This window comes from Felis catus, chromosome B4 (genome assembly GCF_018350175.1).
Source record: "Felis catus isolate Fca126 chromosome B4, F.catus_Fca126_mat1.0, whole genome shotgun sequence".
NCBI classification, from domain to species: domain Eukaryota; kingdom Metazoa; phylum Chordata; class Mammalia; order Carnivora; family Felidae; genus Felis; species Felis catus.
In genome coordinates this window covers 135749899-135775952 of record NC_058374.1, presented here as the reverse complement: position 1 = coordinate 135775952, position 26054 = coordinate 135749899, and the positions used below count along the sequence as shown (strand labels likewise).

At 47.1% G+C, this 26054-nt stretch overlaps 1 protein-coding gene across 2 annotated transcripts in view; it reads left to right on the top strand.

The window, feature by feature from the left end:
- ARFGAP3 (ADP ribosylation factor GTPase activating protein 3) overlaps window positions 1–26054 on the top strand; it is a 55174-nt gene that overhangs the window by 1340 nt on the left and 27780 nt on the right. The window contains exons 2-7 of one of the 2 annotated variants that reach the window (XM_023257561.2): window positions 5575–5693; window positions 12300–12372; window positions 13373–13504; window positions 15337–15420; window positions 20353–20440; window positions 24457–24516. In XM_023257561.2, coding sequence (XP_023113329.2) covers window positions 5575–5693; window positions 12300–12372; window positions 13373–13504; window positions 15337–15420; window positions 20353–20440; window positions 24457–24516 — 556 coding nt within the window. The remainder of the gene's footprint in view (window positions 1–5574; window positions 5694–12299; window positions 12373–13372; window positions 13505–15336; window positions 15421–20352; window positions 20441–24456; window positions 24517–26054) is intronic. The other variant, XM_023257562.2, reaches the window with a different exon arrangement.

Genomic DNA, 26054 nt, shown 5'->3' with positions numbered 1-26054 from the left:
TATTGGAGGGGATGTCTGATGAATGTAGGGAAGTCGGAGGAGGAGAAAGGCTCCGGGAATTCTCGAGTGCCCATTTCTTGGCCGTTTTCTTGATTTTCAAATTTAGATTCATCTGTTATTACAAAGAGTGGTTGCCCTAGAGCTAGACAAGGTTAGGGTCTGCGCCTGGCAGTGTAGAAGTTACACTTTTTGTCTGCTCTATCTCCGAAACAGTGTGTCTTCTCTGAATTCATCGAAGGGAAGGTGCCTTCTTCTTTTTTTTTTTTTAATTTTTTTTTTTAACATTTATTTATTTTTGAGACAGAGACAGAGTATGAACGGAGGAGGGTCCAAGAGAGAGGGAGACACAGAATTTGAAACAGGCTCCAGGCTCTGGGCTGTCAGCACAGAGCCCGACGCGGGGCTCGAACCCACAGACCGTGAGATCATGACCTGAGCCCAAGTCGGACGCTTAACCGACTGAGCCACCCAGGCGCCCCGAAGGTGCCTTCTTTTAAGGAAGAGCTCATCGTCTTTAGGACCCTTTGAGGGATATGTGTGGGCTTATTGGTAACTGTGTCACCTTGGGCAGGTTCCTTGGCCACGTTGTACCTCATTTTCCTCAGCGGAAAATGGAGACACGAGCAGGCTCTAACCCAGAGGGTTATTGCAAAGGATTAAATGAGAAAACCCAAGAAAAGCAGTTGGAACAGTACCTCCGTGTGCCGGTCCCCACTAGTGTCAGCTAGTTGATTGTTACTGTTATTGTCACAAACCCACGCACCCGTGGAAAATGTTATGTCCCGTAACAGGATTCATAAAAGCGTGGAGCAAAAATATTTTCTGGTAATGTTCCGCAGCATTGTGCTACCTTTCTTGATGAAGAATTTTTCACTTGATCCTTAGGAAGAAACCGTTAGGTAAGCAAAGATGAAAACTCGTTTTAGTGATGTGGAAGAGTTGGGGAACAGTAAGCATTTAAAAAAAAAATTTTTTTAATGTTTATTTTTGAGAGAGAGAGAGAGACAGAGCATGAGCGGGGGAGGGGCAGAGAGAGAGGGAGACACAGAATCTGAAACAGGCTCTGGGCTCCGAGCTGTCAGCGCAGAGCCCGATGGGGGGCTCGAACCCATGAACCGTGAACTCATGAGCTGAGCCTACTTACTTAACCTACTCAGCTATGAGCTTAACCTACTAAGTCGCCCAGGTGCCCCTATAAACCTGCTTCTTTAAAGTTTTTTAAATGTTTTTATTTATTTTTGAGACAGAGCATCAGCAGGGGAGGGGCAGAGAGAGAGGGAGACACAGAATCTGAAACAGGCTCCAGGCTCCGAGCTGTCAGCACAGAGCCTGACGCGGGGCTCGAATTCACGGACCGTGAGATCCCGACCTGAGCGGAAGTCGGACGCTTCACCGACTGAGCCACCCAGGCGCCCTAACCGTAAGCATTTTTAAGAAGGGGCTGTAACGGAGAGAGCTGTAAGATATACAGACGGAAGAGGTACTTCAAAAGAAACCACATGGTTTACTTTAAGAATACGTTATCCAATGGGGCGCCTGGGTGGCGCAGTCGGTTAAGCGTCCGACTTCAGCCAGGTCACGATCTCGCGGTCCGTGAGTTCGAGCCCCACGTCAGGCTCTGGGCTGATGATGGCTCAGAGCCTGGAGCCTGTTTCCGATTCTGTGTCTCCCTCTCTCTCTGCCCCTCCCCCGTTCATGCTCTGTCTCTCTTTGTCCCAAAAATAAACGTTGAAAAAAAAAATTTAAAAAAAAGAATACGTTATCCAATGTCTCCTGCTCGTGTGTGACGAATATTTACCGTGGATCAAGGTTTTAACTCAGAAGGGTCTGTTTTCTAGTTTGAGAAGTCCTTCCTGATCTCTCTGTGTTTTACTGCTCGAGTTTTACTGCTCGATTGCTTGAGTTGTTCCGCCAACAAGTATCTGCTGGGCAGCTGCGGTCCACAGAGCGGTGGGGCACACTGAGGGATCCAGAGACAGGCTCCTGCCCTCAGGAAGCTTCCAGTCTGGCGGGTGGAAGACAGATAAAGGACAGCCTGGCCTGTGAGAGGGCAGTGTGGTGAGGGGTGAAGAGTGAGCCCTGGGGCAGACCGCTGGGGGTGTAGAGTCCCCAAGATCCCGCTTCTCAGCTGTGATACTTCACTTCGTAATTCCTTAGTTTTCTCTAAAATGGGGGTGAAAACCCACACCAAGTGCTTTGCGGAGAATACAAAATGTGCAAAATGAAAATGCAGGGCCCTTGTTTAAAAAGCGTTGGAAATTTCAGGGCCCCTGGGTGGCTCAGTCGGTTGAGCGTCCAGCTCGATTTTGGCTCAGGTCATGATCCCAGGGTTGTGGGATCGAGCCCCTGTGTTGGGGGTCTATGCTGAGCGTGGAGCCTGCTTAAGATTCTCCCTTTCTTTCTTCCTCCGCCCTCTTGCCTGCTCGTGTGTGCGTGCTCTCTCTCTAAAATAAAAATTAAAAAATTAAAAGTGTTGAGAATTTCAAGATGGGACAGCAGAGCATTAAGCAGCCGTGGGGCCCTGGGCGGCCGTATGGGTCACACGTGTGCCCAGAAGCTGGCCTCGATGGGGATAATAATAATGCCTTCTTGTAGGATTGTTATGATGGTCCAGTTGGCCGATAGCGATGCCTGATGTGGAATAAACACTCCGCGTTAGCTGTTACTTCTCTAGTAGTTACTCTCGTCAGTAGGCAAAGCCAACTGTTAGAGGTAGTTGCTTTCCATCACCATGAGAAGTGATATTCTGCTTAGAAAACCGTATCTCAGGGCGCCTGGGTGGCTCAGTCGGTTGAGCGTCCAACCCTTGATTTCCACTCAGCTCATGATCTCACAGTTGGGGTTCGTGAGATCGAGCCCCGAGCTGGGCTCTGTGCTGACAGCGAGGGACCTGCTTGAGATTCTCTCTCCCTCTCTCTCTGCCCTTCCCCACTCGTTCTTTCTTTCTCTCTCTCTCCCGAAATAAATAAGTAAACTAAAAAAAAAAGAAAAAAAAGAAAGGAAAAGAAAAAGAAAACCATATCTCAGTTTTGCTGTGGGACTGCATATCACAACCAAGTGCAATCCCGCTCTCAAAGCCGCCTCCCGCTCCAGCATGTGTGAGAGCCAGACTTGCATCGCTAACTGCCTGCTGGTCTCACACCCCGCAGTACCTGATCTCAACCGCCCCTACACGCTGTCCAACAACCTGTGTTTGCATTCAGTAGGCGCCCACTTGGTGCCAGGCTCCGTGCTCAGCTCGGGTGCATAAGATAGGACTCCTGCCCTCACGGAGCTACGTTCTGGCAATTTCTCATCTTAGCTGCTGGTCACGAGGGTGCTGAGACCAGCCTGTTAGAAGCCAGTCTGCGCTCTCCCCAGCCACGCGACAAGCCCACCTCGGGAAGATTCTCAGTCTTGCCCGTTCTGGGCCGTGCGCCATCTCCCTTGTCACCTCCCTCGCGGGGCTGTCTCCTCCGCAGGCTGTTGCCGCTTACTGTGCCTTACGATTCTGTTCTTGAGAGTCCAGTTGCCTCTCGGGCGCTGTCTAGAAAACTTTTTCTCTCCTGTCCTTGCTTACTAAGATTCCGCCTGTAACTAACTGTCTTGCCTGCTGACTGTGGGTGCATGTGCGGGCTCCACGCGGGCAGACTCTTCCTGAACCCCCTTCGGATGTCTGCTTCCCGTGTTTCCGGTCCTTACTTGGTAGTAAGTGCACAACTCTTGGTTGAGTCAGTGGGGGACTACGGGGGGCCTCTTGCAGAGGGACAGCGCCGTTGGTAGAGTTGGTCACACTGTTTGGGGTCCCACGGAAGGGGATTCCTTACTCGACTGGCTGTTACCACGGGGCATCTTAATTTCTGTGTCCTACCCTCCCCCTGCGCAGTGAGCTCCAGAAAGGCCAGCAGGTGGCCTGGCAGGGCACAGGGACCCAGCAGGTGTTTGTGGAATCCGTTCCCAAATACCTTAGTGCCTACCATGGTATCTGGCATACAGCAGGCAGTCAGTAAACATTGGAGCGGACCGGCACCTTCCACATCAGTTGTCACTCTAACCCCATACTTCGTGTGAGCCTGTCGTGCTGAGGGCCTTTGGAAAATCCGCTCGCGTTTTCACTCTCGCGTTGCCCTCAGAAGGCCAGAAGCCAGATCTTTCTTGATGACTGTAGTTGGGACAAACTTCCCATAGGCGTCTCTGTCTATCAAGTGTATTTAAAATCTGGGACTCTTATTCTGGAAGAAAAAAAAAATGTTCTCTTATTAGTGGAGTGTTTGCCATTCTGTTGTTCTTTTTTTAATTTTTTTAAAAATGTTTTTATTTTTATTTTTGAGACAGAGAGAGACAGCATGAGCAGGGGAGGGGCAGAGAGAGAGGGAGACACAGAATCCGAAGCAGGCTCCAGGCTCTCAGCCGTCAGCACAGGGCCGGACGCGGGGCTCGAACTTATGAGCTGTGAGATCACGACCTGAGCCGAAGTCGGACGCTCAACCGACTGAACCACCCAGGCGCCCCATGCCCTTCGGTTGTTCTGGCTTTAATTAATTATAAATATTAAATTCCGTGACAAACTCTGGATATTTTAAAGTCGTTTTTATGCTCCTGTTGCCAGACGCTCTCAGATGAAGACTGTTTGACCTCAGTCAGTGTTGAGGGAGGAGGGCCCGGGCTGTCTCATGAGGGTGCCGTCAGGCCGTCTGCTGGCGCTGCCGTCTCTCCAGGCTGGGGTTCCCCACTCTGAAGCTCGGTCCTGAGGTGCTCCGCCGGCCCCTGCTCCTCACCGGCTTGTTGCACTCGGGGCGTCCGTCCCTCACCACTTTGAGCCTCTCCCCTGGGCCGCTCGAGTGTCCCCCAGACCTGCCAGCTAGCCTCCCCCAGAGCCAGTGCTCCAGGGGAGAGAGGTGGCAAGAGACAGAAAGGAAGCCACGGCGTCTTTTATTATCTAATCTCGGAAACTTCTGCCTTCTTAACTGGTCAGAGGTCACCCCGCGCAAGTGAGGGTGGCTCCCGTCCCCTCCGCCTCAGCTGGCTGGGGGCCGGTGGAGAGCCACTGGCTGGAAGGCCACGAGGCCACAAGGCCTTGAGTGTTCCCACCAGGGGGACGTCCCTGGTTAGTGTTCATTCGCGTGACTGGTAGGGAGCCCTGCTGATGCCTAATTAATACATAATTATCTGTAACATCATAATAAATTGAAAGTTCAGGGTTTTTTTAAAAAAAATTTTTAGTTGACTTATTTATTTTGAGAGAGACAGTGATAGGGTGAGTCAGGGAGTGGCAGAGAGAGGGGGAGAGAGAGAATCCCAAGCAGGTTCCCCGCAGAGCCTGACGCGAGGCTCGAACTCCCGAAACTGTGAGATCGCGACCTGAGCCTAAACCAAGAGTTGGACGCTTCACCAACTGAGCCTCCCAGGCGCCCCAAATGTTGAGGTTTTTAAAAAAAAAAAAAAAAAACAAATAGGTGAGATATTTTGTACTAACCCGTTTCAAATTGTGAACGTTAAGCAGCTTTCAAGCTCGATCATGTATCGCAGCCTGTAAGATGGCTCATTTAGCTGATAGGGATGGATTAATAACTGAGTTTTGAAACTGTCTTCCAGGTGTGTTTTGACTGTGGGGCCAAGAACCCCAGCTGGGCGAGTATAACCTACGGGGTGTTCCTTTGCATCGACTGCTCAGGGTCACACAGGTCACTTGGGGTCCACTTGAGCTTTATCAGGTGAGTGAGTCTGTTTTCGTCATGGGCGGGAGCGGTTCTTTTCCCCTTTTCTGCTCTACGTTTGCTTTGCCGTCAGGTAGAATGAGAGGCCGGCGAGGAGTCGCGGGGATCGAAATCTTTATAGTTAGGTAACCTGGAAGATGACTGATTTTCCGTTCGGTGACTGTTCCGTAGAGCTCTGTGTCAGAGATCTGAGGCTGCGGTGCTGCAGACAGAGTCCGGAGGGAGGATCTGAGACCCTTTTCCCTTCCTTTTATCACCTTCTAATAACCAGCAGATCAGCGACAGCAGGGGGTTGGGGTGCTACGGGCCTGGAGGAGAGCTGATACAAAGGGCGAGATGCAGGGCGCCTGGGTGGCTCAGTCGGTTGAGCGTCCGACTTCGGCTCAGGTCACGATCTCCTGGTTGTGAGTTCGAGCCCCGCGTCGAGCTCTGTGCTGACAGCTTGGAGCCCGGAGCCTGCTTCCGGTTTTGTGTCTCCCTCTCTCTCTCTGCCCCTCCCCACTCATGCTCTGTCTCTCTCTCTCTCTCTCTCTCTCTCTCAAAAATAAATAAAGATGGAAAAAGGCGAGAAGGCTCGTTATAGCACAGGCCTACAGCTCTGGCTCCCAGGGCCGCTGACCTCACGAAGCCTGAGTGAATGATTGTGTTGGGAATTTGAGTGTCAATTTCAAGTGCTTGTAAAAAGAAAGTCTTTTTTTCTTTAATCTGCGGACGTGGGCTGCCATTGGCTCCCTCTGGGGAGTACATATCTTCTACTCTGGACAGTCTGGTTGCAGCCTAGATGGGGCTTTTGCGTGTGGCCCCCTTGGACACAGCCCCACAGTCCGGTGGGAGGCTGAAGTGCCCTTGTGTGACATAAAATAATCTGAAATAATAAAAGGATCCCCAGGCAGTCTCAGGACTTGGAACTGAGCGAGGCTTGCTCGTCAGCAACCCCCCCTCCATTCCTTATGACTTAAGGAACATCGATATAATACTATTACTATGAAGAACATTGGTTCCTATAAGATAAATCGATTATTATTTGTAATGAGACATTTTCTATGATGGCACAAAAACTACATAGTAAAAATAATATAATTTTCTTTTTAAAATATATTCACTTAAAAAAAAAAAACATTCTGATGTACTTTCGTGAGTTCTTTTTTCCGGAAATCAGTTTGTAGAGGCTGATGGGCTAAATATTTATAGCCACATAACTCCGTAGGCAATTACTTAGAAAAGGGAGTTCTTTTGTGTTCTTCCTGGTTTCAGAGTATCTATCCATTTCTTGTCTTTTTGTCTTAGATGCTGCTCCCAGAATATTTTGAATACACTGTCCTGTTCTTGTCCTTTTCTTCAAATGTTGAGGGATTTACTTGCCCGGGCAGGTTTCTTTTTAGGGTACTTCCCTCCTCTTCACCTCCCCCCCCACCCCCCCACCCCCCGGATTGGTTGTTACTGGTTACCATAAGGTGAGCTGCTCTGCCCAGAGCTCATGAAGTCTGGACTCCATTGGTCTTCCTTTCTGTCTTCACTGTGTTCTGTCCCTCTTGCTCTGTGCCAAGTCCCGCCCTTGTAATCTGACCCTCCCTTTGCCTCTCCAGCAAAGTACCTCCAGTATAAACCATTCCAGGCAATCAGGCGGTCTTCTGACGTGTTCCCTGGTGAGGGGAGGACTGACCCAGATCATAATGAGGCTAGACAGCAGGGTCTCTCTGGGCTGCTGTAGGTTTAATGACTAGCCTTTTAAAAGTCAGATAAATAGAACTATGAATCGCAGTGTTTATAAATGATTCAGAAACAACTGTCCAAAAGTCCTATACAACCGGAGGGCAGCAGTCTAGGATTTGGGCAAGAGGAAGTCAAGGAAGGTGAGAGTACTCAGCAGGGTTTTTGTTTTTAAGAGGTGGAGGTTTGCTCATTAAAATTTTTTCTTGGTGGGAAGAAATTACAAACACTAGGTCATTGGGAAAAAAAAAAATCCAAATAGTCCCAAAGTTCATAAAGTGAAAAGTCCTTCCTCTAGAATCTCTTGCCCCTCTACACCCTCTTGCCCTGCCAGACGCTCGCACCGCCCCACCCCCCCCAACAGTCCCACCTCCCAGTCACGAACAGATGAACAATTTGGCATGGGTGGAATGTTTATTTAAATGGAGGGTTTTTTTTTTTTTTTAAGTAGAATTTCAAGTCAACAATTTTACAAAGGAAAAAACCTATGAGCTTTTGCCAACCAAAAAGGGAAAGGCGGGTTAGGCGTCCACGGAAATGGCCAGCTGCCTCGGAGCTGACTGCAGAGGATGTAACTGTGTTGGCCCCTGCCCACCACCTGAAGGGGCTTGAACTCCGGGCCTCAGCTCCTGGGGCATCTGCGCCTCCCCGTGCTCCTCTCCCTCCAGCTCTGTTTCCTCTGAGGTTCACTGTTAAGTATTTCATGAGCTTATGAAAGGTGAATGGAATCCAGTAGGAGGGCAGGGACAGGCTTCGGTACAGCATGAATGAGAAGATAGACTGTAGGGGCCTGGGTGGCTCAGTTGGTTCAGCATCCTACTTCGACTCGGGTCACAATCTCACGGGTTGTGGGTTCGAGCCCCACGGAGTCTGTGTCTCCCTCTCTCTCTGCCCGTCCGCCGCTCACACTCTGTTTCTCTCTCCTTCAAAAGTAAATAAACACTAAAAAAGTAAAATTAAAAAAAAAAAAGAAACAAAAAGATAGACTGTAAAGTGCCCCATAGGACGTGAAAACAGCACTGCCTCTACTTCCGGTTGGAAAGTCAGTCCAAGTTGACCACGAGGTGGTGACATTTGCAATGAATTTCGAAGTTTTGGTGAGATTTTGATCATGGAAACAAGGCAGGGGAAAGGAGGTCAGCAGTCAGGCTTTGAGAAAAGGTATGGGGCGCCTGGGTGGCTCAGTCGGTTGAGCTACTGACTCTTGATATTGGCTCAGGTCATGATCTCAGGGCTGTGAGATCGAACCCAGCATCCCTGCTTGGATTCTCTCCCCGCCCCCGCCCCCCCCCCCCGCCCCTCCCTGGCTTACGCATGCACGCATGCTCTCTCTCCCTCTAAATAAATAAATAAATAAATAAATAATTTAAAAAAGTATAGAGGCTGGAAAAAGTGAACTGTTTAGTAACGACTTTTTTTTTTTTTTAACATTTATTCATTTTTGAGACAGAGAGAGACAGAGCATGAATGGGGGAAGATCAGAGAGAGAGGGAGACACAGAATCTGAAACAGGCTCCAGGCTCTGAGCTGTCAGCACAGAGCCTGACGTGGGGCTCGAACTCACGGACCGCGAGATCATGACCTGAGCGGAAGTTGGACGCCCAACCGACTGAGCCACCAGGCGCCCCAAGTAACCACCTTTTTAAAAAAATTTATTTATTGTGAGAGAGAGAGAGCGCAGGAGGACTAGAGAGAGGGAGAGAGAGAATCTCAAGCAGGTTCCTTGTTGTCAGCACAGAGCCCGATGCAGGGCTTGAACTCACGAACCTGGAGATCATGACCTGAGCTGAAACCAAGAGTCGCATGTTTAACTGACTGAGCCACCCGGGGGGCCCCTGGTAGCTAATTTGTCTAGGCAGAGGAAAATGAAGAGACCTAGGATTTCAAGGGGAAGATTTGGGGGACATTGTGGAGGGTCTTGACTGCCAGGCCAAGAGCCTGTACTTAACTGCTGAGACCTTGAGGGGCGAACGCAGGAAGGCCGACCTGGGCCCCGGGCGCAGAAGGTGCCCACAGACATTGGCCAGGCGGTGCTGGGCAGGCGTGAGGAGAGAGGGCACTGTGCCTGGCTGCTGGGGGCTGAAGCCCAGCACCACCCCGACTGTTTCTGGGTGTGCTGCTTCCCTCTCGGTGTCTCTGTTTCCTTCCCTTGAACGTGGGGATGAGAAGCCGGGGAGTCACCGTAGAGGCTTGGGGAGAAGAAAGCGGATGAACCCACATAAAGCCTGGCACGTGGTGAGTCCCCAGCAGATGCCGCCAGCGATCAGGTCTGAGTCATGTGTGTGCCCGCCCAGCGGATGCTGGAGGAGAAACGTTTGTGATGTTCGTGTAGGAAGGCAACGCCTTGCGTGGTGGCCTTCAGTCAAGCAGCCAAGCCAGTTAGCAACAGGCGGCTCCTGAAGCTGTTCCCGGGGTTCTCTGTGAGCCAAAGTCTAGGTTAACGGTGCTGGATGGATGAAATTCCATTTAAAATGTTTGATTACGTGATAGCTTTGTCATGGTTATTTGGTGAGATTCCTTCTGATTTCTAAAATCTATTTAAATGTGCTGCTTACTGACTCTGGCAGCCACTAGGGAAGCTAATTGATGCAGTTTTGGGGAGGTTGTACTGGACTCATGTAAGGATTACAGAGGTTGTGGGAACGTCTTTTCTCATTGACTTGGCTGTTAGCAGGAGCCACTTTGTTAAAGTGTCACTGATTCTTCCACTTTTCTTACTGCCTCTGCTTTACTTTTTTCTTAGCGCTGTCACAGACTGTCAGTTACCTTTCGTGTCTCTCAATCTACGTTGGAGGGAAGAAATCACCTCCGGTGAAGTCAGCTCCTCGTGTAGGAATGGGCACTCGTGAGCAATTAAGTTTCCTCTAAAGGTTGACTAGTTTCAGGCTCCACAACCCAGTTCAGGAACAATTCATTTTAATCTTTTTTTCTAAGGAATATATAGAGTAATATTTGGAGAGAGAGAGAGAGAGAGAGAGAGAGAGCGAGACGAGCCGGAGAGGGGCCGAGAAAGAGGGAGACAGAGGATCTGAAGCAGGCTCTACGCTGTCAGCACAGAGCCCAGTGTGGGACTCAAACTCATGAACCGAACCGTGAGATCGCGCCCTGAGCTGAAGTTGGACCCTTAGATGGCGGAACCGCCCCTATTTTTTGTTTTTTTGTTTTTTTAAGATCGTTTAAGCCCAGAAGTTGAGGCTGATTAGCAAATCCAAGTACTTGCAGCCTCAGCTTTAGGACCCAGTTAAGTCAGCCCAAATTCAGGTGCCTGCTATGTGCCTGTTGTAGGAGTGTGGCAGAAAAACGTGGGACATTCCTGTCGTCTGGAGCTCGCTGCTTCTGACCTGACACAGCGTGACAGGGTTAACATGATCATGGCGATGGCGAGGGTGAGAACTTTAGCCATGTGGGATTTACCGCGAGCCAGGCACTTTCCAGATACTAGCTTGTTTGGTTTCTACAAGAGTGAGATAGATAATACTGTAATTATCACTGCTTTGCACATGAGGAAGGCGGGCACAGAGAAGCTAAGTAACTTCTCCGAGGTCATCCAGCTGGCCATGGCAGAGTTGAGCTTTGTTCTGTCTCGGTCTGTCTCCAGAGGCTGTGCTGTTACCTGCCATGCTCTGGCAGCGTGGGATGGGGGTGGTACCTGACTCCGTCTGATGCAGAGTCGTGAACGTGTGGCTAAGATCCATCAGAAAAAGGATTTCAGAACAAGGTATATCATTTAGTCACACTGCCTGGTCATCAAATTCTAAAAGATTTTACTTTTGTCTTTGGGAAACCTGCTGCTTATAAAGGGTAGATTAAATTTTGCTTTTTATGTATTGACACGGAGTGGATTTGTTACAGGTGCAAGTAATGATATGTCTTAGTGTTGTTATTTTAGGGTAGCTATTGGCTTCAAAATAACATTCTAACGTTTACAAAGGCTAATAAGCAATACGAATAGGCATAGAAACTGGCAAATGGGAGGGCAGTATAAAAGGAAAAGAGGCGTCTTTTCTTTTTACCTTCCTATTTTGTACAGGTACTCTACCTACACCCATTCAGAAGTGTCCACGTTCCTTTACAGTTAGTGGGGGACAAGCTGTTGCATATGGGACAGCCTTGCTTTTGCTCTTCCCTACGGATTTAATGTGAAGGCTTCTAACATTGTTGGAATATCACACCTTGCTTTACAGCGATCGCTCGGCGAATTGTTATTGTTGGGAAATACGGTTATTGCCTTTACCTTGCCTGGATTTGGTCTCAGGTTGCAGAGAAGTAGAGCACGAGGTGTGGTAGGGGAGAAGGCCCTTCCGGCTTTCACGTCAGGAGCACTAAATCCTGAGTTTTCTCCCCTCCCTGATGGCGGTGGTGTTGGTTAGGTCCCTTCTGCTTGCTGATGAGACTGTGAGCGTCCCCGAGGCTCCCGTTAGAGGTCGGACTGGACAAATGCGTAGCTGATCTGAAGGATCAGAAGAGCACATCTGTTTTGAGCAGAGAGACGTTACCGATTTTTAGATCATAAGCCACTGAGAATGGGAGGCGAGGAGTCACGGTTGTTCCAACGGCCCAGGAAGCCCGTCTTGTCCCTGAGCCCCAGATGAGGCGCTGTCTGGAGCAGCGGAAGTGCTCCTGGCCTGGGGCGGCCCACCTGTGGTCACGCGTGGAGGGGAGCGTGTGGCTGGGCCATCGGAAACATGGCTGCCAGGAAGGATGAGAGGGGCCGGGAGCTGTTTGCATCACTATCACGGGCTCTGCAGGCCCAGCACATCCCCTGTCACTGTTAACACAGACCTAGAAGTCTTCAGGATGCTGAAAATCAAGGGAACTCTTGCTTCCAAAACTTTGGTGGCTTCGTTCTGGGGGAAGAACGTGTTAACATTTGAGAACATTCTCCCCATTTAGATCTACTGAGCTGGACTCGAACTGGTCTTGGTTTCAGCTGCGATGCATGCAAGTTGGAGGAAATGCTCACGCAGTAAGTTCATCGCAGACCTGCTGTCTCCCTTCTCGCTATAAGCGGGGAGGGAAGTTGGGTATTTGCATGTATGAGTTTGGGAGGCCCTATTGAGTAGCTAAGACAAGACGACGGGCCTGGGAGTGGGTGGCCCTGGTAACTTGTTTATCCCCAAATCTTTTAAATACCTCGTAAACACAAAGCTCTGGGCTGGGTGCTGAGATACAGTGCCGAACAAGACAAAGGAGATCCCCGTTCTTAGTAACTTCTGCGTAAAACATAACTTCTCAAGTGTCCAATTAACTTATAGTTTTAAAAGAGCAGGTCTCTTTGCCCTCCCTTACAAACCTAAATAAAGAGCCTCAAATATGTTAAACTTCATTTACAAACCCAGTATATCTGATGAATCCAGTTGGGTCAATACGAGGATTGCTCATACAGGTTTCTAGAATGCCTGCTTTCATTGAGATATGAATCCCGACCCTTATGAGGTGGTTGGAAACAGTTTCCTCTAACTGTTGAAACGTTTATCTTATCTCGTGCTTATGCTGTGGTTTCTGTTCACGAAGAAACAGCACTAGACAAGGTGATGGTTGGCGTGGCCCCTGTTAACCAATTTGTCAGAAATTCCAAGTTAGAGGAATTCACACTGAAATGAATTTCTCATGAGCTAAAAGTAGTCCAGAGTGGAAGGCGTCCCCCCAAATAACAGAATAATTCAGAATGACCAAAGTGGGTTGATGGAGAAATGAAGGGTCACAGCTTTGTCATTTTGTACCGTGAGCCTCATGCCCGGTTACACAAAAATACCAATGTTCAATGTGTGGAAAGCATTCCCTTTTACAAGGAGGAGTTGACTTTAAATTAGGCAGTACGAATTCTTTTTGTAAATTATGTGGTTTAATTACTTTTGTTTTCACTAGTATTTCCCAAAAACTCCTTCATAACATGAAGTAATGTTTTCAGTCACAGGTGAGATTTAATGCCGCGTTGCTATTAATTCATGCATTTTCCTCTGTAGTCTTCCTTTTTCCATCAACACGGCTGTGCCACCAATGACACCAATGCCAAGTACAACAGTCGCGCTGCTCAGCTCTATCGGGAGAGAATCAAGTCGCTGGCCTCCCAGGCAACGCGGAAGCATGGCACTGATGTAAGTCACGGGTGGGTTGGAGCGCCTCTGGCAGATGAACATTCGTTTCGGTACAGAAAGTGGTTTTGGGGGCTCCTGGGTGGCTCAGTCATTTGAGCGTCCGACTTCGGCTCAGGTCATGATCTGACAGTTCGTGGGTTCGGGTCTCGCGTCGGGCTCTGTGCTGACGGCTCGGAGCCTGGAGCTTGCTTCGGATTCTGAGTCTTCCTCTCTCTGCCCCTCCCCCGCTTGCACTCTGTGTTTGTCTCTCAAAAGTGAATAAAAATGTAAAAAAGAGAATTTAGGGGCACCTGGGTGGCTCAGTTGGTTAAGTGTCCGACTTCAGCTCTGGGCATGATCTCGCGGCTCATGGGTTCAAGCCCCACATCAGATTCTATGCTGACATCTCAGGGCCTGGAGCCTGCTTCAGATTCTGTCTCTCTCTCTCTCTCTCTCTGTGCCCCTCCCCCACTCGTACTCTGTCTCTCTGTCTCTCTCATAAATAAATAAAAGCAGTAAAAAAAAAAAAAAAAATTTTTTTTTAAAGTGGTGTTACCTATCCCAAACAGTAAAACCTTCTAGCTGGATTCTCTTGCAAGGAAACCATGTGTAGTTGATTCTTGAGGTTCATGGGAGTGATGCACTGAATGAGTAAATGCGGAAACATCACTCCTAGGAGAGAGAGGGTTGGGTTCCCGTGAGTGTCTGGTCACAACATTCCCATCAGCTGATCAGTACATAACCTTACTTTACATGTGGTACTATTTAAGGACACCTTATTGAATATATTATTAGATTTTTAAATTAAGAAAAATTAAGTTTATTTATTGTGAGAGAGAGAGGGAGTAGGAGGGGCAGAGAGAGAGAGAGAGAGAGAGAGAAAAATCCCAAGCAGGCTCCGCACTGTCAGCACAGAGCTCGATGCAGGGCTCGAACCCACGAACCTTGAAATCATGACCCGAGCCGAAATCAAGAGTAGGATGCTTAAGCAGGCCGAGCCAGCCAGGCTGAATATGTTATTAATATGCAATTAAATATATAATAATAGTATATTGATATATATATCTATATAATATATATATCTATAGATATATATAGATATCTATAGATATATCTACATATATATAGATATATCTATAGATATCTGTAACTCATGCCCGGGGGTGGGGGGTGGGGCTTACCTCATTCTGTGTTTTCTCTATAAGGCACATCACAGCCTTCCTGTGCTTGGGAACACAAGGTAGGACTTCGGCACTGGGCTTGGGGGCCATTTTAACCAATGAAATCACCAACAAAGCACAGCAGTGTGAAAGATGTGTCGCTAAATCGACCACAAAAAAGGACACTTACTTACAGTTTGAGCTGAAACAAGGAGACAGAGCGTCACCTTGTTCAGCCTCAGCTGGGAACGTGCACCTCGGGGTGACCTACATTCTTTACTGATCCACACATGTCTATGAAGGACCGCAGAAGTGTCTTAAGTCCTGACTTGGGGGTTACAGATAAATTGTGGCAGGTAGGTGAATTTGCAAACATGGAATCCACTAAAAATGAGGATTGATGATACTCTAGATACAATATGCCCTTGGATATCAAGCCCTCCGTCTTTCCTTTTCAGAAACGGCTTGTGAACCTGGTCCTTGGCATCCTCAAGGCTTGGAAGCAAAAGTTACTGGGTTGATACATAACCAAAATGTGCTCAGGGGCCCCGTGTAGGCCTGTTAACTGATTGTATAATAGTGGAAAGTACCAATCATTAGCAAACAGGTCTCTAGAAAGGGAGTGAGAGTATTAAAGAAAAACTTTTAAAGCCGGGTGAAGGACTCAGCACACACTTTATGTTTTTGCTCTAGCTGTGGCTTGATAGCTGTGTGGTTCCGCCTTTGTCCTCTCCACCAAAAGAGGAAGACTTCTTTGCCTCTCATGCTTCTCCTGAGGTATGTAGTCTGCTTTATATAATTTTAAAGTATGCTTACTCCTACAGTTATAAAGGGCATATATTGAAATGTTTCACTTAGGATCCAAGCTGAGCCGCTGTGATAAACAACCCCGAAATAAATCACTTTACACAAGATAGAAATGAATCTCCATCAGCAGTTCGGAAGTTGCCTGTCCAGGACTGACCGAGGGATTTATTTTGCTCTTCTCCACGGACTGGCTTCTATCTCATAGTCCAAAGTGTCTGCCCCAGCTCATGACCTTTCGCAGCAATGGGCAGGGAAGCTTCTAGGGAAGCGTGTGCCCCCTCCTTTTACTAAAACAATCTGGAGGCAGTGCACGTCACTTCCATTCATATCCGAGTGGCCAGAATTTGGTTACAGGCCCATGCCCAGGCTCCAGGGGGGCTGAGCAGTTATTACTGGTGGTGCCATGATTCAGGTCATAGCTATGGAACTGACCAAGAACGAAGACAGGTTTTTTTTTTTTTTTAACCCAAATTTTAATAGGGGTTTGAACCTCATTGTCCCTGTTTAGTCGTGCCCATAGAGCATACCGTATCTCAAGGCTGTTGTAAGAATGAAGTCAGTACAGATGCAAGGAGTTAGGAGCTGGCACAGGGTGAACCGTCAGTAAATGCTATCAGAATGATGATCTTTGTCGTCGTGGTCCGACAGGAGCCAGGAACAATCCCCAGATCTCTCAGGTCAGGGAACGTGAGGCCTCCAAAGCCTAAAATATTTACGGAGCTGTCCTGTGAGGAAACGTAGGTGGACCCCTGGCCAGAGCCTCAGATGTCTGTTCACTGCCCTGCTTCTTCCCAGCCCCACTGGGGAGGGAGCATTGTTTGCTTAACCCATTCTGTAACCAACTTCCAAGTAAAAATGTGGAAAGGTGTATAAATTGCTAAGCCTTGATTTTTTTGTTGTTGTTATTATGATGTGCACATACACGTTCATTGACATAGTTAACAGTTACCAGAAACAATTCTCAAAAAAGAAGAGAACAGAAAACAAAAGAAAAGATAAGGTGTTCTGTCACGATCTGTGCCTCTTGTTCAACATAGAACGAGATCTAGAACGTCCAGGACTAGTAGCCGAGAAGTGTTAGGAATAGAAGTGACAGGCTGGAAGGAGGAGACAACAGTTTGGTGCCTAGTGTGGGAATTCGTGTGGAATTAGCATTAACGTGAACTCACGTTTGTTTCAGCGTGTCTCTGTACGCACACTCACGCACGCACACACACAGTGGAGCACGATGACAGGTAGTGGATACACATGGGTCAGCAGAGACAGACACACGTGTATTACCCGCCTCTGTCCACCAAGAGGCCCAGCGACAGGGACGCTCCGGTACACAAGCACACCCAGCACCCACATCTTGGTTTCTAATTGCCAGGAGGACCGGGGCTACCTTCAGAGAAATGGCCGATTCTAGGGCCCGGGCCACTGGGGAGCCTGGAGTGCCCTGGAGTGTCGGAAAGTAAGCAGGTGCTGGGCGGAGCAGGTGGCAGATAGGGGAGGGCATGTCTAAAGGACTCGGGAACCAACCGGAAAGAGGTCCCGGTGGTCAAAACTGGAATCATTCAAGCAACAAAATAAATAACGACAGTTCGGGTTATAATCCACAGAATGAAACGAATATCCACGAGTCCCCACTAATAATGATGAGATGATTGGATGAGTAAGTGGAGAGAAGGGATGATTTTTCTTAGAGAAAAATTCAGTCATATCTGTAGATAGTCTGCCCCTCCACAGATGCAGCTTCACCCCCTCTCCCCTTGAGTGCAGGCCAGACTTGGTGACTTGTTCCCAAAACTGGGGAATGGGAAGGGGAAAACAGTGACCTTATCAGAGAAAAGCCTGGCAGTCACCAACTTAACCAAGGGATCAGGGTCCGCATCACCCACGTTCAGGGAAGCTGACGTGTGGCAGTGAGAGGGGTACCTCAGCCCTGTGCCATTCTTCCCCCAAACTGAGGCTAAGCACGAGAAAACATCGGACACGCCCGAACTGAGGGATATTCTACAGACTAGCCGATCACTACCCTTCAGAAGCTCGAAGGTCGTGGAAAACCAGGAAAGACTGAGCAGCTGTGACAAACCGGAGGAGACTCAGGAGACGCGACCGACGCAGCGTGGGAGCCTGGAACGGATCCTGGAACAGAAAAGAGACGGGGGTGGGAAAGTGGTGAAATCTGAATAAAGTCTGGAGTTTAGCTAATAACGATAGCTAAATCATTGATCCCTCCGTGATAATTCTTAGTTTTGGCAGACGTGCCGTGGGTACTTTACCATCAGAGGAAGGTGGGTGAAGCGGATATGGAAACTCTACTATCTTTGCAGCATTTTTGCAAGTCTGAAGTTATCACAAAATAAAAATCTGGTGGAGGAAAAAATAAGGAATTGGAGCCTCAAAACAGAGACTTAAGAATATACGTGTTTTCGACACCATTTTTCAAGGAACTGAAACAAAAGAGTCCCAAAACCTGTGTGGAACCACAAAAGACCTTGAATAGCCAAAGTAATCTTGACAAAGAAAACCAGAGCTGGAGGCATCACAATCTCAGATTTCGAGATATACCAGAAAGCCGTAGTAATCAAAACAGTATGGTATCGGTGCAAAAATAGACACACAGTTCGATGGAAAGAATAGAGAGGCCAGAAATAACCCCACACTTACGTGGTCAGTTAATCTACAACAAAAGAGGTACGACTCTACAATGAGGAAAAAGTCTCTTCAACAAACGGTGATGGGAAGACTGGACAGCGACATGCAAAAGAGTGACACTGGACCACCTTCTTACACCCTACACAGAAAGAAACAACTCAAAATAGATTAAAGACCTAAATGCAAGACCTGAAACCATTACATTCCTAAAAGAAAACATAGGCAGTAATTTCTGTGACATCGGCCACGGAAACCTTTTTCTAGCTATGCCTCCTCAGGCAAGGGGAACAGAAGCAAAGTCAAACTCTTGGGACGACACCAAAATAAAAAGCTTTTGCGTCGCGAAGGAAACCATCAAGAAAAGGACAAGGCAACCTACCGAATGGGAGAACGTATTTGCAAATGATATGTCTGATAATGGGTTAATGTCCAAAATACGTAAAGAACTTGTACAACTCAACACTGAAAACAGTAAATAATCTGATTAAAAAATGGGCACAGGAGGGGCGCCTGGGTGGCTCAGTCGGTTGAGTGTCCGGCTTCGGCTCAGGTCATGATCTTGCGGTCTGTGAGTTTGAGCTCTGCATTGAGCTCTGGGCTGACAGCTCAGAGCCTGGAACCTGCTTCAGATTCTGTGTCTCCCTCTCTCTGTCCCTCCCCCACTCATGCTCTGTCTCTCTCTGTCTCAAAAACAAACAAACAAAAAAAGGGGGCGCCTGGGTGGCTCCGTTGGTTGAGAGTCTGACTTCAGCTCAGGTCATGATCTTACACTCCGTGAGTTTGAGCCCCACATCGGGCTCTGTGCTGATAGCTCAGAGCCTGGAGCCTGCTTCGGATTCTGTGTCTCCCGTTCTCTCTGCCCCATCCCTGCTCATGCTCTGTCTCTCTCTGTCTCAAAGATAAATAAAAACATTAAAAAAAAAAAAAACGTAACTACTACGAATAACAAGAAGGGACCATTAAGATGCTGCTTTCAGGGACGCCTGGGTGGCTCAGTCGGTTGAACGTCTGACTTCGGCTCAGGTCATGATCTCGCAGTTCATGAGTTCGAGCCCCAACTCGGGCTCTGTGCTGACAGCTTGGAGCCTGGAGCCTGCTTCGGATTCTGTGTCTCCCTCCCTCTCTGCCCCTTCCCTGCTCATGCGCGCACGCTCTCTCTCTCTCTCTCTCTCTCTCTCTGTGAAAAATAAACATTAAAAAAAATTTTTTTTTAAATGGGCAGAGGGCCTGAATAAGCATTTTCCCAAAGAAGACATCCAGATGGCAAACACACAGGAAAAGATGCTCCACATGACTCATCATCAGGGAAACACAAATCAAAACCACGGTGAGCGATCACCTTACACCTGTCAGAATGGCTAAAATCAAAATCACAAGAAATAATAAGTGTTGGACAGGATGTGAGGAGAAAAGAACCCTCACGTACCATGGGTAGGAACGCAAATTGGTGCAGCCACTGTGGAAAACAGAATGGAAGTTCCTGAAAAAATTTAAAATAGAATTACCACATGATCCAGTAATGCCACTGCTGGCTATTTACCCAAGAAAATGGAAACACTAATTCAAAAAGATCTATATCCCTGTTTATTGCAGTATTATTTAGAGTAGCCAAACTCTGGAAGCAGCCCAAATGTCCACCATAGACGAATAGATAAAGAAGATCTCTCTCTCTCTCTCTCTCTCTCTCTCTCACACACACACACACACACACACACACACACACACACACACACACACACAGAGGAATATTACTCAGCCACGAAAAAGTAGGAGCTCTTGCCATTTGCAACAACATGGATGGACCTAAAGGCTATAATGCTAAGTGACATAAATCAGACAGAGAAAGGCAAATACGATGTAATTTCACTCACATGTGGAATTTAAGAAGCCAACCAAAGAGACACATAAAACAACAGACTCTTAAATACAGAGAACAGACTGGTGGTTGCCAGAAGGAAGCATGGGTGGGGGGCTGGGGGAAGGGTTGAAATAGGTAAAGAGGGACAAAGAGCACACTTATCTTGATGAACCCTGAGTAATGTATGGAGTTGTTGAATCTTTATATTGTATACCTGAAACTAATGTGATACTGTACGTTAATTATACTTCAATTAAAAAAAAGAAGAAAGAATAGACATGTCTTAATATTATCTTTCCTTGCCGCTAACCCAGGTACCTGGAAGGTGACCATTCCATTATTAGCTTTGATTTTTTTTTTTTTCTTTTCTTGCTTTGCTGACTGGTGAATTTTCTCACCTTCAGGTGAGTGGCACAGGCTGGCCATCAGCACAGCCAGAAGCATCTTCTTCGTCACCAAGGAATGTGGAGACCACTCCAGCTAATAATGAAGGTAGTCTTCAGAATTGTCGTGTGATGTTATCCTTTGGTTCAATGGCTATGAAACTATTAGAAAATAAGGTCCTGTGGGGCACCCGGCTGGCTTAGTTGGTGGAGCACGTGACTTTTGATCTCAGGGTTGTGAGTTTGAGCCCCACGTTGGTGGAGACGTTAGTTAAAAATAAGATCATTTTTTATCTTTAAAAAAAATTTTTTTTTAATGTTTATTTTTGAGAGAGACACAGAATGTGAGCAGGTTAGGGGCAGAGAGAGGGACAGACACAGAATCCGAAGCGGGCTCCAGGCTCCGAGCTGTTGGCACGGAGCCTGACGCGGGGCTCGAACCCGTGAGCCGTGAGATCATGACCCGAGCCAAAGTCGGTCGCTCTACTGACTGAACCACCCAGGTGCCCCTAAAAATAAAATCTTTTTTTAAAAAAAAGGAAAGAGAAAATAAGATCCTTGTATTTAATGAAGGAAAGATGCCCATGGTACATTATATCGTGGGGGGAGAAGATATTACCAAACAGGAAATATGATCTCATTTTTGTAAAACACTGAAGCAAAAACATATACACACAGAAAACATTCTGGAAGGTACATACCAAATTGTTAACCAGAGAATAAAATTACCGAATGAGTTACTTTTACTTTCAACTTGATATAGTTTTGATGTGACTGAACTTTTGTAATGTGTCTCTGTTACTTCTACGGTCAGAAAACAAGATTTCCATTTTAAAACCGATTCTATGAATAGTTGGTATCTAATGATTTACCTTTGGTGACTTTATTATAGGATTGTATTTATTGTACCTGTACTTCTGTCCGTTGCTCGCATTTAAAAACATCACTTAGGGGCGCCTGGGTGGCGCAGTCGGTTAAGCGTCCGACTTCAGCCAGGTCACGATCTCGCGGTCCGTGAGTTTGAGCCCCGCGTCAGGCTCTGGGCTGATGGCTCGGAACCTGGAGCCTGTTTCTGATTCTGTGTCTCCCTCTCTCTCTGCCCCTCCCCTGTTCATGCTCTGTCTCTCTCTGTCCCAAAAATAAAAAATAAAAAACGTTGGAAAAAATAAATAAATAAAAAATAAAAACATCACTTATGTGATAGGAATAACAAGGATCAAGATGTCAACTTTTCTGGTTTAAGACTGAGCATCTTTTGTTAGCCGGAAGGCTTGAGCAAATTAACAACAAGGTGACATTTGACAGCTACGTGGGCACCCTGGAGCGTGGCCAGAAGGGCTGGCTCGCATACGCCGAGCCCGGAGCTGATTTAGGGAACTAGAGAGAACCTCGTGAAGTAGCAAAGACCAAACACTCCACCAGCTTTATGACTGAGATGCTTACTCGAGAAACTTCCTGGCGAGGGTTTTGCTGGAGGGTTAGAGAGAGTGACTGATACTTACCAAGAAGAGAGTCCTGGGAGAGTGGCCACTCAGGTCTCTGTGAGTGGGGTAGGGAGCTTGCCGTGAGGACAAGTCACTTGGTTTGCACTGAAGTGCAGGTGTAAGGGTGGGAGTGTCTGAGATTGCGGCAAACGGCAGATTTTAGGATGCCGGTGTTTCATTTTACTGGTCTTCGGAGTAGACCTGTCAGTGACCCAGGACGGGAACCCTTTGCATTCTGGGGAACAGTGGATGAGTTGGGACAAGCGTCTAGCGTTTTGGATAAAATATTACAGTAAAGTAGAATTCCTTCTTTACTCTTCATACCAAACAAAATGCAGGCGGGTCAAGGATTTAAATATAAATCATGAAAGTATAAAGGTGCTGCAAGAAAACGGGTGGAGGTTTTCTGTCCTCTCGGAACCGGGGAAGCCTTCTGCGCATGTTCAAGCCTCGTGAAAGGAAGAGATTAACGAATCTATCACAAATGCAACATTTCTGTTCTCAAGAGATGCTTTAAAGACAGGTGATGAGCGTTTTGCAATTCACATATAGACAAAAAGCTTGTTCCCGTCATATGCAAAGGGCGCTGGCATGGCTGGGTTTTGTATGATTTGCAGTCTGTGATGTTTTGGCACATTTCATTCTTTGTGCCTGTGACCCTAAGTGTCTGGTAAGAAGACAGACACCTTTCTTTTTTTTTAATTTAATTTTTTATTTTTTTAAATTGACATCCAAGTTAGTTAGCATCTAGTGCAACAATGATTTCAGGAGTCGATTCCTTAGTGCCCCTTCCCCATTGAGCTCCTACCCCCTTCCACAACGCCTCCCGTAACCCTCAGTTTGGTCTCCATATTTATGAGTCTCTTCTGTTTTGTCCCCCTCCCTGTTCTTATATTATTTTTATTTCCCTTCCCTTATGTTCATCTGTTTTGTCTCTTAAGTCCTCATAGGAGTGAAGTCATATGATATTTTTCTTTCTCTGACTGACTCATTTCACTCAGCAGAATACCCTCCAGTTCCATCCACATAGTTGCAAATGGCAAGATCTCATTCTTTTTGATAGCCAAGTAATACTCCATTGTGTGTGTGTGTGTGTGTGTGTGTGTGTGTGTGTGTATACACCACATCTTTCTCCATTCATCCATCGATGGCCATTTGGGCTCTTTCCATCCTTTGGATGTTGTTGATAGTGCTGCTATAAACACTGGGGTGCATGTGCCCCTTCGAAACAGCACCCCTGTATCCCGTGGATAAATGCCTAGTAGTGCGATTGCTGAGTCGTAGGATAGTTCTGTTTTTAGCTTTTTGAGGAACCTCCATACCGTTTTCCAGAGTGGCTGCACCAGCTTGCACTCCCAGAAGACAGACACCTTTCTAAGTGGCGCGTAGCAATTCAACTCCTTAGACCCACACTGCCCTGTAGCCGCACTGGCCCTTCGGCCCTGTTGCTCGCAGTGGGAATCTGTCCTCGGTTGTCATGTTGCCGCCTCCTTCCTGGAGTCTCTGCGCGAACGCCTGTCCTCAGAGAGGCTGTGTCCACCCCACGGACACTCCCAGTCACGACCACATTTATGTGTGGTCTCCCTCTTAGCGCCGCTCGGCCTGGTTCTGGGAATTACCACGTCCGTGTGTGTCCCTTCCCTGGGCTGTGAGCCCCTCCAGAGGGGGATTGTTTTTTAAGAGAAGGAATCGGGTTTGTCATCGTCCAAAAGGACAGAGGAGAAAAAATAATCCCGACGCTCTCCTGACTAACACAGAGACAAGGCGAGCGTTGTACCTTCTGAAAGTACCGATGGCGATTTGAATATTGTTACTGTTACAACTAATTAGCATAAGAGGCCTTTGGAGGTTGAAGCATACGGGGCCCTGGGGGTGTCCCTGTGACCTCTGGAGTCCAGGTGTCTCCCTTTGATTTGCTAACAGCAAATTGAGATAACTGCATGCAGAACAAGATTCTGTTCTTGTAAATATTTTAAACCCTGCATTCTTAGCCACAGAGTTTCTCCAAAAGGTTTTATTGTTTAGAATTCCACTTCCCCTTGGGGGCGCCTTGGTGGCTCAGTCAGTTAAGCATCCGACTCTTGATTTCCTCTCAGGTCATGATCTCAAGGTTTGTGAGTTCAAGCCCTGCGTCAGGCTCTGTGCTGACAGCGTGGAGCCTGCTTGGGATTCTTCCTCTCTCTGCCCCTCCCTGACTCTCTCAGGTGCATGCTCTTACTCTCTGTACATAAATAAACATTAAAAAAAATTTTATAGGGGCGCCTGGGTGGCTCAGTCGGTTGAGCATCACGACTTTGGCTCAGGTCATGATCTCGTGGTTCGTGAGTTCGAGCCCCGCGTGGGGCTCTGTGCTGACAGCTCGGAGCCTGGAGCCTGCTTCGGATTCTGTGTCTCCTTCTCTCTCTGCCCATCCCCCGCTTGTGCTCTGTCTCTCTCTGTCTCTCAAACATAAATAAATAAATGTAAAAAAATTAAAAAAAAATTCTTGTAATGGTAAAATAGAATAGGGAGCTAAAAAGAAAACCAATAATCGACAAACTTGGGTAACACGTGGTACCGAGCAAGTTGAATGTGTCCTATATTCAAAAGCACATTTAATGAGTATATTTTCTGCATTGATATCAATATGTTTAACTTTCAGGTGGACCGGAACAAGGACCAAGTGTGGAAGGTCTTAACGCACCAACAAAGGCTGCTTTAGGTAATGTGCCTACGACTCCATATTCTGATTCAGACAGTGAGATTCATTAAGAGAGAAAGATGAATCCTGGCTTTCCATTCTGCCTAGAATGTGTAGAGTAATCTGGCATCATGATTACTAATCTATTAATAAGATTTTTATCGAGCAAAAATGCCGTTCCCCTTTGGGACCAGCCTGAGGCCTGTGAGCGGCGGCAACCAATGTGATGTCCCTGGCTGAGCTGCTGAAACTGTTGATTTGCTCATCTGTGTTGAACCGGGTTACGTTCCCAGCATGAGCAGAGGGCAGAGCGACATCTCCTAGAGTGTTCTTCTCTTCCTGATTTTACCGGGATCTTTAATTTTTCATCATCAGGGAATTATACTCTGAAATGAACGCACATGGCATTAATTGGGAAGCAAGTACTTTGGTGAAAAAATAGCTGAACTATTAGAAATGTTCCAGATCTTTCCATCCCGAGTTAATAGCCTCGTAGGAGGTTGGGAGCAGCTTATGTGAGTGCTTTAACATGGATCCAAAAGAAAGTGATGGAAAGAAACACTTCCTTAGATATCTTTTTCATACTTGGCACGTAATGATGTTATTCTCCTGTTAGGGCTAAATTTGAATCTTTAGTTTTGTGTGGTTTTATGCTGTCTTTTCTTATTTTTTTTTTTATTTTTATTTTTTTTATTTTTATTTTCAAAGTTTATTTATTTTTGGGACAGAGAGACAGAGCATGAACGGGGGAGGGACAGAGAGAGAGGGAGACACAGAATCGGAAAGAGGTTCCAGGCTCTGAGCCATCAGCCCAGAGCCCGACGCGGGGCTCGAACTCACGGACCGCGAGATCGTGACCTGGCTGAAGTCGGACGCTTAACCGACTGCGCCACCCAGGCGCCCCTGTCTTTTCTTATTTAAAAAAAATTTTTTTTTAATGTTTATTTCTGAGACAGAGACAGAGCATGCGTGGGGGAGGGGCAGAGAGAGAGGGAGACACAGAATCCGAAGCAGGCTCCTGGCTCTGAGCTGTCAGCACAGAGCCCGACGCGGGGCTTGAACTCACAGACCGCGAGATCATGACCTGAGCCAAAGTTGGTTGCTCAACCGACTGAGCCACCCAGGCGCCCGTATGCTGTCTTTTCTTATTAAAGCACATTCTCATCTTTGTAAGAAAAAAGTTAAAATTTTATTCTTACTGGGTCTCTTAAACATAATTGTAGAAACAGAATGTGTAATCTAGGATTAAAGTTTACCCAGAAAACGATTTTTAAGAAACTTTATCTTAAAGCCTCATCTGTTTTTGTGCAATTTAGAAAGCCTTGCTACTCAAATAATGGAACGCTTTGTAATTCTCATTGATTAATATGATAAATCTTGTATACAAGTCAGGGTGAAAAACCATACCACTGCTTCCGTTGTGTGCATAATGCCTGGCTAACTTTATATCTTAAAATAATTCTAAAAGTTTTTGAAGAGCAGAGCTGAAGGGGAGAGTTTGTTCTAACGTATTTAAGAAATGCTCCGAAGAGAACAATGAATGGGGTGGGGTGGGGTGG